Consider the following 12,859-nt stretch of genomic DNA (forward strand, 5'->3'; position numbering starts at 1 on the left):
TGACCATATGGTCAGATCTGTAGAAGTGAGCAGGAATTACTATTAGAAAGATAACCTCTATTGACATTTACTTTCTTGTGGTTTTGGAAAGGTAAATTGTACTCTCTCCTCTATTATTATTTTGACAAAACAAATCAAATAAAATGCAGTAACAACAGAATGAACAACTATATAAGCTTTAAAATTTTTATTAAATGCTTGGGTATCATCAACAACCAGCTTATTATAGGTAAATAAAGTGATAGAAACATACTTGTTGATTTACTTATTATTATGAAAAAAAAAAAAAAACGAGCTATGGGTAGTATGGCCTCACTACATAAGAAATTAAGAGAAAGGTATAAGGGATGCTTTCATAGTTGGCAAGTGGGCAGACTGTCTGACACATAATACATGAACTAAGATATGAAAGTGATAACGTCCACTATCATTCCAAACTACCTGCAGTGTACCTATGATAAAAACATATTTCACCTTTGTTTAAAAAAATCATAACAATAATAAAATATTGACACAATTTACATTACAGTACACTTGTTCCTTCCTAATTCTACCTTAAGAGTCTACATATAAAAGCTTCATCATGCCAATAGATAAAATTTCGAAATGAACAGGCTTTGCTGCCTCATTGTAGTGAAATTTAGATATTGAATTATATTGTTATTAAGGTATCTTCAAACCTGGTCCTCGAGAGCTACTCCAACAGAACTTATTTCTCACCCTACTCTACTACATAATACAGGTATAACCCACATATCTCAATAAATCGGATGCTCTGGAATACTCTGATGTTGTGTTGTGGTTTGTTAAATAAATCAACAATGCACGTAAGTAGCTCTCAATGAACAGGGCTGCATATGTTGGGTTTTTTATTATTATTATTATTATTATTATTATTATTATTATTATTATTATTGTTATTTATTATTTTGGGAAGCCTTTTCCAATTTAAGTGCTGATCCTTCCTTCTTCATACTAGTTTTCACCCCAAAGATGGATACACCCCTTCTGATCCTCTCACTTACTCTCTAGCATGAAGATGAAAGTAAAAAGGAGTGCTTATTGTGGGAATTTTTTTTTTTCAATTTCATTTTATACATCTCCAATTGTATGTAATATGGAACCATCCAATAATCAACATTCATCCAACACATTAAGACCAGTGCTCAACATGCACAGATTTGAACAAAACACTGACCTTCCTAATACCTTCTTTCTTTTCTTCTTATGCTACTAACGCATTGTTACAAAGATCAAATCCCCACACTTGTTCTAAGTGAACTACACATTATACATACCAGCGACAGAATAATTCTACAGAGCAACTGCTGACTTACAGTGAGTATTACCATTAAGGGAAATACTGTATTAGTAAAATGATTATAAATTCACCTAATGTCAGTGAAGGAGCCAAGATGTTGTTCAACACACAAAACTATATAAGACCCTTTTGCAGACTGAGTTGGGGTTTGTTAGTCGGTATCTTTATAAAAGACATCTGCAAGGCATTTGTAATTTTGCTCGTAGCAGTTCAGTTTGGAAGTTCGGTTTATGTGAGGAACCCATGATAGTTAAATAGAAAAGAATAAACTAAGAGCAATCAACCGACCTTCTGATGGTCAGATACCAAGCCTTAGTCTCTATTTTTATCATGCAAAACACAATGTCCTTCTTGCTACTACATATTGAAGTCATTAAGATTAATGAAGCACACTCAGTGACTGTATTGTATTTGCAGGGTTGAAATATTCCCTTTACTGTCTCCTCTTTTAAAGATTTTTCCTGTTGTCAATTTCAAACAAAGAGCACTCCCTCGTGTCAGTTCTGTCAGTTTTCCCCGACAAGTTCTTTTGTGTCTTGTGAGGAGTGCTGCATTCCAGAAACGAGAAGGACAGCGTTTACAGGAAAATGCTCTATTGGATAAGTGAGAGCTTCTATGAATAAGGGCTGAAAGTAATTTGCGAGATTGTTTTCCACAAACTGCACATCTTAATCGACCCGAAGGGTAACTGACTCTTGGGCAATGTCTAGCTGCTATGTGGACCATAAGTGCTGCTCTTCGTGAAAATGTTGTGAGAAAACAAAAGGGACAAGGGAATCGTTTAAGAGGAACTTGAAATGAGAGCAGTCTATATAGTTCCAGTCCTCCTGAAGGGCTCAGTTCATACACAACTCTGCTTCCCCCACTACCTCTTCTAATCCTCAAAAGCATAGCCATTTTTTTCCTAAATTTACGTTGCCTTCTACGAAATGTTTTTCTCATTCTTCTCTGAAGCTTTCTCTTCTCATTTCTCTTCCTTTCCCCAGCTGAGAGATCCATCTGTACCCCGTCCATTCTTGTGGTCTGACCCCATTCGTAGCCTATCTTCTCTCTCCCGTTCCGTCTTTTTTTTTTTTTCTTGCGTCGTCTTAGTTCTTCTTCGCTGGGAAAGCTGTGGTGGTGGTGTGGCTGGATATTAGCCTGATGTTGATGGGAGAGAGAATGGTGCTGATGTTGCTCAGCTGGAGACAGAACAAGAGGGTGGACAGGTAAGTTTGGGTTGAGTGTATGTCTTTGGCCAGCTTGATACATGGGCTCACCTTTTACCCCTGTGTGCTGATGGGATTGTAGGGAGGAACTTGAAGGCAGAGGCTGGGAGTATGGTGTGGCATTAGAGGAGGAAGGGAGGGATGTACTGGCATCATAGAAAAGAGGTGAGTACCCAGCTTGTGGTTGTGGTGGAGCATGCTGATGACTGTGAAGAACCCCACCGTGAGAATCCTCTTCTCCTTGGTTTCCACCAGTTGGTGCAAGCTGGAGCAAAGCATTTGTGGCTGCTTCACTCTCAGATACTGAGCCACCAACACTGGTGTCTTCTCCAGTGACACTAGAGCTCCCTTGAGCTGTTCCTTGACCAGTACGGGTTAGGCCATGCTGAGACAGCCTGTGTCTCGTAAGGCTGTTGGAATATGCAAAGGCCTTCCCACACACTTCACAAGAAAACAGCTTGTCACCTCCGCCTTCGTGCACTGTTTGATGATGTGCAGTAAGATGGAAGTGATGACGGAAAGACTTCCAACATATAGCACATGTGTAAAGTCTGGGAGGAGGATGGGGATTTGACCCATGGGGTTTAACATCTTGTGGGTATGGATAGAATGAAGAGTTACCTTGACCACCTTGGATCATGCTCCCACCAGGAGCTGGGTAATTGTTAAGGTTTTCTCCTCCAGGTGTTGTAGGTACTTCTTCCAGTTCCCCTTTCTGGTGTAGCTTTCCATGTCTCTTAAGGCTCTGGGCGTATCCAAAATCCTTTCCACAAAGAAGACATTTATAGTTTTTCTCTCCAGAATGCACTGTATGATGCTTACTAAGGTGAAAAGCCTCCCTGAAGTATTTGCCACACACTGTACAGTGATGAGGCTTTTCCCCAGTGTGAATTCGGTCATGCCTTCGTAGAGTTTCTCGTCTTGCAAATCCTCGACCACAGATGCTGCACAAATATGGTCTAACGTCCCCTAGACCCCCTGCTGTTCTCTGGGAGGACTGACGTCTTTTGGGAGGCTCTGCACCTGCTGCCCCAGGTTCCTTCTTTTTACGAGGCTTCCGAGGGCGTTTGGGCTTTCCACCTGGTGTCTGCTGGATTGATTGTTGGTGAAGTGCCAGGGTATCCTGGTTTTCACCACCTCTAAATGATTTATCCATTCCGGATGTTGAAGACGGACCACCGGGTGAGCCGAGAGTGCCTAGTCCAAGACCTCCAAGTAGCCCCCCAATAATATCTCTTCTATCGTCTCCTCGACCACTATTGTTAAGCTCACCAGTCATGCAATTTGCTGCTGCAGCAGTGATAGCGGAAATAGCATTATTGACAGAGCTTGTAACATCATCTTCAGAATCATCCAGCAGAGCAGAGAGGGGTAAATGTGGGTGCTGTTGGTGAAGCTGCTGGTTTTGGCTTTGTGGGTGTGGGTGCAGTGTAGGAGCTAAAGGTGCTTTTCGTAGTGCTGGCCCTCCTATGCCTCCACCACATGAGGATGTTCCAGCATAAAGGTTGCCTTGAGAGCGCTGGTCTTTGAAGTTATTGTAACCATCACTCCGGTAAGACCCTGCATGACAAATCAAACAGTATGAATGCTGAATATACAAATATCCCCTTAGCACATCATACAGCACAACTTTATTTGGCGCACACACATACTATCCTGTAAGATAAATATGTGACTCACCCACTGCACTAGTTACCATTCCATCACTGGAAGCCCCTGTCTTACTGTTCTTGCCACCAACTATAGAGTTGCTACTATCACTCTTCGGTCTTGGTCCTCTGCCTGATTTGCCACATGTGCCTGAGGCTGCATGGTTCAACAAAGAGGTACTCTCACGGAAACAGCGGCCACAAGCTGGACAACGAAAAGGCTTCTCTTCGTGTATCTTTTCATGACGGGTGAGGGACTCACGCCGATTAAAAGCACGGCTACAAGTACTGCAGGCAAATGGTCGCGCACCAGAGTGGATTACACCATGCTGAAGCAGGTGTCCCTTTTTTTTAAATCCTTTTCCGCAATCTGAGCAATGGAACGTCTTGTCAGGACTTTGGCATAAGGATGATGCTGAACTATCCTGGGTTGAGTGAGGAATACTTGGATCAGCAGGATGCAAAACAGGATTTACAACGTTACTTCTTGTGCCTGCTGTGCCTGCAGCAGTCAACTCATGACTGCGTAAGTGCCTGCGCAGGCTGGATAGGTGAGTGAAAGTTTTTCCGCACTCTCCACAATGATAAAGTGGTTCGGGTTCATGGTGAGATGAACGAGGGTGCATGGAGCTATGATTGTCATGTTTAGAACTGTTCGTCACAAGAACTGATGCGGATGTAGAAGTGGGAGCAGAGGAAGAGGATGATGACACAACTGAAGAGGAAGATGGGGGGGTTAGGTGGGAAGGAGGATCTCTACCAAGTCCTGACATACCAACACGGCCACCTCCACCAAGGCCAGGTGTAGCATCTTGGCTAAGACCCCCTGAAGTGCTACTACTGCTGGAGTTATGGTTTGCAGAGCCATGACTATTGCTGCTGCTAGTGTTACTGCTGCCATCAGTCTTCCGCTGAGGCAAGTACCCAGCCATTGCTTTCTTTCTCCTGCCTCCTCCACTTCCTCCTATTGCACTGTCTACTTTACCTTCATCCTTGGAGAGGGACAAATGTAAAGGCAGAGGAAGTGGTAAACCAGGTTCCTGTTGCATCAGAGATGCTAGCTGGTTTGAGGAGAGGACAGGGATCCCTTGAAAGTCAAAACTGCTTAATGAGGAAGGTTGAGATGAGGAATGAAGAGGGTGATGTGGATGGGGGTGTGACAGAGTGTGAGTGGGCAGCTGTTGTTGTTGTGGTGGTGGCTGCTGTGGCTGGGGCAAGGTGGTTGAGTGGCTATGTGTGTGTGAGGAGTGTAGCGCAGGGGGCGGAGCAAGACCTGAATTTGATTCAAGACCTAGATGGTTGTGGCTTCCTTGCTGTACCAAAAATTGCTCTAGGCTGGAATTGGCTGGTACTCCGGAGAGAAAATACTGATTAGCAGCTAGCATACAACTAAACTGTTGATGCAAGCTCCGTGCATCAGACTGAGCTCCTGTCAATTGGTGACCAAGGGAAGTTACTGCACTAGTGCTGGAAGGGTTGTTGGAGCTAGAACTTGAAGGAGATGGGGAAGAGGAGGATGGTCCAGGGGATGCTTGGGGAACAGACAGGCCAGGATGTAATGGGGGAGGTGGAGGTGGAACAGATGATACTAGTCCTCCAATTCCTCCTGCACTTCCTCCACTTCCACTACTGCCTGCAAAATGGTCAAATCTCCCAACTCCGGGATGTAGCTGTTCTTGTGCAAGGGCTGCCTCAGCTGGATGAAATGAACGCAAAAACTGAGGATACCCACTCACGTGACTTCCTCCACTGCTACTGCTCCCAGACATTTTGCTTGACTTCCTTGAACTTTGTGAAGATGAAGACAGTGACTGTTGCTGTAGAGGAGGAGGGGGTGCACTCATTTTTGCAAAAATTGATGCAGAATCAGAAAAGGCACTGCTTCTAGATCCTTGCAATGGGCCTAAGCCAAGTCCAGACAAAATAGCCCCAGAGGTTTCTACTTGCTGCTGCTGTTGCTGTTGCAACTGGTGCTGGTGAAGCTGCACTTGCTGCTGGTGTTGAAGTTGTCGCTCTAATCCAAGACCTTTGAACTGATGGGCTTGGTGTCCACTCAGCATCTCTATGATGTCCACATTGTATTTTCCAAATTGGAACATTTCCCAGTTACTGAAACATGGGTGTGCAATGGCAACACCTTCTGCTCTAGGAGCAGTAACAACAATCACACTAAAATTGCCAGATGAGGTGTTACAATGACAATCACTGTTGTTTCTCTAACCTGTTTCAACTCACCCTTGTGTATGGCCTGCTTTGAACTGATCTGCAGTTAGCTGACAATCACCAACTGTTCCCACTTTATAGCCAGTTGTGCCAAGCAGATGCTGCAGCGTAGAATGGGTTTTCGGTATGGATAGTGATATTCCAAAGTTCTGCAACACACAATTCAAAGGCTGGATTTGATTTTTGAGTCTTTAACAGTTCTGTGGTTTAGTGCTTGACGGTTACTCGAGTCATTGACTGTGGTTAAGAAGTTGTCTTTCTTTTCGGTTCTTTTCTTTCATCAGTATCCTTGTCAGTAATGTTTTCCTTGAATTGCACATTGGTCAGTCCGTCATTAACGTTAATGGATTTGACTTGCTCTTTTATGTAATGTAAGTGAGAAGATGTGTAAATCACATATGGTGACACTTTATTTTCACATTTTGAAAGTGCTTATTGATGCTTTTGTTATGAAACAAAACCAAGATGACTAGATAAGACTTTTCTTGGTTACATACTTGAGTTCATGACCATCCTAGATATGGATAGATTTCTCCAAGTGCCATGTGTTAGTTCATGACAGTCAAAGACTGCTAATGTTTAATCCATTCAAGCCCGAGTGATATAGAATTCCTTTTCCAAGTTTCAGCAAATATTCTTGGCATCTTTTCCATTGTTGAAGAAATTACTCTCAGATGCATGGGACGTTTCTCCACACCACGCCTCTTCTCACTGCGAGACAGAAAAAGAGCGAATATAAATGTAAATGTGCGAAGTCGACTGATTTCACAGGCCCCTAGCTTCCCACTGCTCTGTGTGGTTTCATTTTTCCCCCTGCCCCTACAAGCCTAATTTAACTAATGTAGGCTCGATAAATACCTGATACGCTGGATTTGGTACGATGGAGCAGAAAAACAGGAAAATCTATACAAGGCTTGCAAGTGGAGTTGAGAGCCCCATCCATAAACACTGCATGTGACAACAAACACAGAAACAGTGGCAGTGGTTTTGCAAAACCTGAGAATCAGTGAACCATATACTGATTTTTGTGCATTGTTTGATGTGTACAATAATCATAATATGGCGTATTCTTTGTTAAATATGTTTAATGCAAATAATGTTTGTAATATAATACAAAAGTGGCTTTAGAATTATAGGCACTCATCAGCTTATTACATCTCATATTGTATGAAGCTGTTGCCCATACCATTTTGCAACAACACACACACACCCACACACACACGTATATATATGTATAAATAAACAAACAAACAAAAAACTTTAATTACATAAACCCGTTGATAACCCAGAATAAAGGTATGCTTTGAATACTGTTTGGTTTTTATCTTGCCTTAATAGGATAAAATATATTGCCTTGTGTAAACACAGTAAAAAAAAAATTCATATTTAATAAGATGTAAAAATTTGGGGATGGTTTATTTAATAAAGCACATCGCAGTCTATATAACACCTCTAACCGATATGTTTACCATTTGCTTAAGGCTTTTGCGGAGGGTCACGTGAAGAAAGAAAAAAAAGTGCAATTGCATATCAGCTAAATTTCGCAATGCAATCAAATGCAAGCAAAAAGGCATTTCCAAAAGTTGCACTTATTCTCGCACATTAATGTTTCCTTTACACGTCGCGTGCCGCTCGCATTGTGCAGAATAAAAATGATGCTGAGGAGCCGCGCGAGCCGTTAGCGGGGAAAGGTGTGAATTTCAACTAATTATTACATCTGCCGATACCTCTGTGTGTCACACAAAAGGAAAATGTCCGTTTGGACACGCAACGCGGAGCAAAGAAACTGACTTAACCGAGCGCTCACATGCATGACAGTACCGTTACTACAACACGTTACAGCGCGAGAATTTACGGCTGCGCAACACTCAGAAGAAAACCGCCGCCGTAGTTAACATGTCGTTAGCATGCAAAACAGCTGGCTAATAGCACATATTCAGCTAGAGAAGGGACATAGCCTGCTATGTCATCAGTACATGATGCGCAACTAAACATCTGCAAGCATGGATTTATACACAGGAGCAACACGTCGCTGAAACGCCGATAACAAACGCGTCGTTACGAAATAAAAGTCGAGACAATAAAACAGGCCTTTTTTACCTATGCATCCATCTTTTAGATTGGGAAAGAGATGAACGGGGCCTGCTACACTCTCCCACCCTGCCCCTCTTGCTCATATGCCCCCTTGTTCTGCGTGCTGTTTTCCAATCGTTAGCCAGATAGCTAGACCTTATGTTCACCGCAACCTTGCCTCCTTCACACACGCTCTTTGTCTCTTATTTTAAGTGCTAAACATGATTAGCGTAGGTTTGTTCTATTTTAAACGACACCAAGCCTGGTTTTAAGCGATGCATGTTTTCATTTATTTGTCGTCTAAAATATTTAAGACCCTCTATGCTTTTTTTTTTTTTTTTTTTTTTTTTGTGAAAGGAACGAATGACGTGTGAGCGCCACCAGGCGTTTCCGGGTTTGAGAATATTTCCGGTTGATACAAGTGCGCAATATGTTTATAGTTAGTCGGCGTTTCATTCCGTCGCTATTTATTTATTTTTAATCGTAATCGTACTGTAATAATATTGTTTTTTGTTTTTTAAACCGTTTTGTTCGCTAAACTTTGGCTGAAGGTGGTGGTGAGGTCTCGCTGCTATCTCGGAGCTGGCTGCTAGTCATGTAGCGCGCTAGCAAGCTGTCAAACTAATGTTTACTGCGTTGATTAAAGACGAGACATCTCGGGGTTCTTCTTGCGCGTTTATAAGTTTGCGGTGGGGTTTTTTTTTGCGCCGTAACCGTACAGACTTTGATACCGTGGGATGTGAACAAGCAGTGGCCATTTTATTACTGCGTGACAGCTCAAAGTAAAAGCCCATGTCCGCATCAAAATGGCTGCCTCGGGTTTGTTGTTCTTTTTTTTGGCAGCGCGTGTGTCCAGGTGGACAGTGAATACTGACTGGTGTCTGCTGAAGTGGCACATAAACACACAAACTGTGTCGTGTAAATGTTTACCAATGTCGTGTGCTTTTTAAAGACAGTAATCTCAAAGACAGTTTTCATCAGTTGACTTTATTTTACAAAGGTAAACAATCATATTTGCCTTATGTGTTATCGAAGAGGGATATATATATATATATATATATATATATATATATATATATATATATATATAAAACAAAGTGCTGAATAAAACAATAGTGTGATCTGGGTATTTCAGTGAGTAAAATATTTCACTTTTGACCAAACCTCTATTCTGTTGCTTTGTGTTACACTCTTTTACAAAGGTACGTTTAAAGCTATTCAGTGTGGGAGAAGATTTTTATTCCCATGTAAATGATTAAATTGGGTTATTTTCAGGGAAATGCATTATCTAGTTTGACCGTTTTCTGCACGTTTTGAATAAAGCATGTGCTCTAGTGTAATTAAATGTTCGAAATTTCATTATTTAATTTATTTATTTTAAGCATAAGTACTTGATAGAATATTTCTGAAGAGAAAAAATATTCTACCCGGAGCTGCTTCTTTGAAATGTGTAAGCTTTATAAGCGTACATTTAATGTTATTTTGATTATACTTGACATAAAAATGTTGAAGGCCTATGTCAGTACAACTGATGGTTATCTTATTCTTTGCAGTTTTAAGTTTAAACATCTCATAAAAACTTACAGTTATGGCTTGTGGGTACAAAACTGAACAGACATTGCTACAGACTTTTTAAGACCAAAAAAAAAATGCTAAATCAATTTAGCTATTCTAATATTCCCTGAAATAAACATTCAAACAGCTGAAATTTAATTCAAATCAACCTATTATTCATTTACATACACACTATGACATCATATCAACCCATTGGGATGTCATTGCCCCAATGACACTGGCAAGCTTCTTTATGATGGTCACACTATGACATCACGCTAAGGAATGTTTCAGTGCACTCATCAGGATGCACTGAGGATTGGTAAAGAATGAGTGCCTGTATTTGTGCTTGTATTTTGTACTTATAATGCAAAATAATTGAATGAGAAATATAGATACCTAAAAACAAGTTAACACTAAAACCACAGAAGAAAATATCACCATCATAATGTTATGTTAATAGAGTTAATAGAGAATAAACAGCAAGAAAAAATATCACCAATAACCATAATATTAACTGTCATATTAATGACAATAACAAACACGTATGTATAAGAGAGTCTGTAGGAAGATTGTCTCTAGGTTTTGTTTGTAACGCATCAAGATCCATTTTAATTTCTGTCAGAAATAAGTGAATGTAGTCTACAGCCACCACATGAAGAACTTCTTTCACTTCTCTGCCTCAAAAATTACTAGGCGATTTACTCCAAACTACGTTTACTGGGAGAAATACATTTGAAATAACTAACTATCTAATACTAAAATGTTTACCATTACTTGCTGCAAACTTTTAGAAATGTATGAGAACTAAAATGGTTTACACCGTAGCCTGGCCTGTAGGCTAGACTGAGGTCATTACCTCACTGCTTTCCTTTGCTTAACAGGATTAATATCTCAGTCTGTGTACATTAATGTTTACTGTCATCAGTGTTCTCATCACCTTTTAAATAACAATTAATAAACTGTGCCTAGGCAATCTACCACTGACACACATGTAGTATAGCCCTTAATATTGATAAGCATTATTGATTATGATATTGGGTGTGACGCTCTGTCCATTTCTGGATGAAAGCAGATCAACTGTGTGAGATGACTTGTACTCTCCCCATGTTCAGTCATCACTTTAACAGCGCAGACACATGGCTTTAGGGAGATTTCAACAGCAACCCAGCAAGTTTGTTAGTAAGCTCATCTAAGTGTCTGTGCACACCTGAGCTGAATTCTGATGTTGGCCAACCTTGCCAACATTTACTGTGCTGTGCTGCCTAATGAACATAAATGACCCTCAACAAACCTCTCTCTATATAAAACTGTGGACATCTGTTTTCTTCATCTAAGCCACATTTAACAGTTTGAGGCATCCATATAAATAAAAACTTTTCAACAATACATACAGCATATGTAGAGCTTATAATGGCACAAATGTGTGCACATCCTTACAGAACTCTGTTTTAGTATTCTTTCGAATTCTTGGCCAACGTCCTTCAGCCAAGGCAAAATGTTCTTGTGAAGTCCCTGCACTTGAACATGGAAGAAACCGTTGGCTTAGAATCCAAACAAAGTGCCATTGATCATTAATGAGTTCATTTCAGTTGGTGAAAGTCGATGATTGTCAGCTATATCACTTTCCCTCCCCCTCTGGCCTGGGCTACGTTGCCCAATCAGAATGGCTTTTGAAGAAGATAACTACCCTCTTCATTGGGATTTTTGGGTTGAAAGGACAAAATGAAAATTATTGGTTTTATCTTACCCCACACAGATAATGATTTCTGTGAACTTTATCAAAACTAGCTCCAACAAAACAGTCTTCATCTAGTAAATCCACAAGCAATTCTTCCAGAACTTGTGATGCAAAGTTTGATGTGTATGAAAAAGGCAACAATAATCATGGGGCTATCCTAAAGCTGATGCAGTTTAGTTTCCCTTACTCTATGCAAAAAAGTCTTTTTTTTTAATCATAGCAATCATTTTTGGATCAACTTGTTTTTGTGACATCATCATCTCATCACCATATATTCTCTTGTTTTGTGACAGTAGCTCTGATATCCCGCATTTTTGTTGAACTCCTTTTGTACTTGACAGTTTGTCAGTATCCTGATGTGTTTGTTTTAATACACACTTCTGTTTCCAATCTGTAGCAGCAGCAACAATCCAACTATTGGATCAACCCATCTCTGGTTTGAAGGGATCCTCTGATGTAAGCAAATGGCATGCAATGTTTTCATCAGTTTTTCTTCTTTCCTTTCTTCCTTTCTTTTCTTTTTTGATAAGATGAATGTTCCATTGGACATCACTTGAACATATGGCTCTATAGTGGCATTAAATGTCATGTAATATCCAGTAAAAAAAAAAAAAAAAAAACATGACACAGTGACATGAATTTATCTTTCTTCACCTGGTTACCCAGTCTCTTCATGTACAATATTCATTTTTGACAATGTTTTCTAAGGTGGCTATCATCAAACTTATTAAGAAAATTACTATACTGTAATTATGGCTGAAATTTTACAAAGAGAATAAAACAACAACTTTAAAGTTTTAAACATGTCTGCAAGACCATTGTGTTCTCTCTGTATTTACAGCTTCTATTTCCCTTGTGATTTCCTCTACTTCTCCATCTGTTATTCTTCCTTTCATGTCCTCATTCTCTCTATACGTTTTTCCTTCATCTGCTCTCCCTCTCTGTCCTTTTTTCATTCTTTCTCTTACCTATACCATCCTCCCACTCCTTTTACACTCTCCTTTACACTTTTCACTCCCTTGCCTGCCCACTCACTTATTCTTTCTTCCTTAATCCCTCCATTACCTTCCCACTCATCGCACCCTGAAAC

The 12,859-nt window shown here is 40.4% G+C and overlaps 1 protein-coding gene and 1 long non-coding RNA gene across 4 annotated transcripts; one reads left to right on the plus strand and one right to left on the minus strand.

The window, feature by feature from the left end:
- Positions 1-265: 265 nt before the first annotated feature.
- Positions 266-8,822, minus strand: si:dkeyp-69b9.6 (zinc finger protein 865). Of its 3 annotated transcripts, none has more exons than XM_053626225.1 (3): positions 8,502-8,820; positions 4,210-7,112; positions 266-4,089 (listed from the first exon to the last, which is right to left on the minus strand). In XM_053626225.1, the coding sequence occupies exons 2-3, from the start codon at positions 6,275-6,277 to the stop codon at positions 1,715-1,717; spliced, it is 4,443 nt and encodes a 1,480-aa protein (XP_053482200.1). In that variant the 5' UTR covers positions 6,278-7,112; positions 8,502-8,820; the 3' UTR covers positions 266-1,714. The 3 variants fall into 3 exon arrangements, 2 of the variants coding, with proteins under 2 accessions (XP_053482200.1, XP_053482209.1); XR_008386086.1 differs by having other exon boundaries at positions 3,953-4,089; positions 6,414-7,112; positions 8,502-8,817; XM_053626234.1 differs by having other exon boundaries at positions 3,997-7,112; positions 8,502-8,822.
- Positions 8,823-8,825: 3 nt separating this feature from the next.
- Positions 8,826-12,824, plus strand: LOC128608518 (uncharacterized). Its single transcript, XR_008386090.1, has 2 exons — positions 8,826-9,474; positions 12,167-12,824. It is a non-coding gene; the product is annotated as an uncharacterized LOC128608518 (long non-coding RNA).
- The last annotated feature ends 35 nt before the right edge of the window (positions 12,825-12,859 follow it).

Source organism: Ictalurus furcatus, chromosome 1, assembly GCF_023375685.1.
Source record: "Ictalurus furcatus strain D&B chromosome 1, Billie_1.0, whole genome shotgun sequence".
NCBI classification, from domain to species: domain Eukaryota; kingdom Metazoa; phylum Chordata; class Actinopteri; order Siluriformes; family Ictaluridae; genus Ictalurus; species Ictalurus furcatus.

Excerpts from the sequence above, each read along its gene's own strand:
- si:dkeyp-69b9.6 (XM_053626225.1), bottom strand. The coding sequence starts at position 6,277 with ATGTTCCAATTTGGAAAATACAATGTGGACATCATAGAGATGCTGAGT. Across the intron at positions 4,090-4,209 it reads AATGGTAACTAGTGCAGTGG|GGTCTTACCGGAGTGATGGT; the intron begins GTGAGTCACATA and ends TTTGTCATGCAG.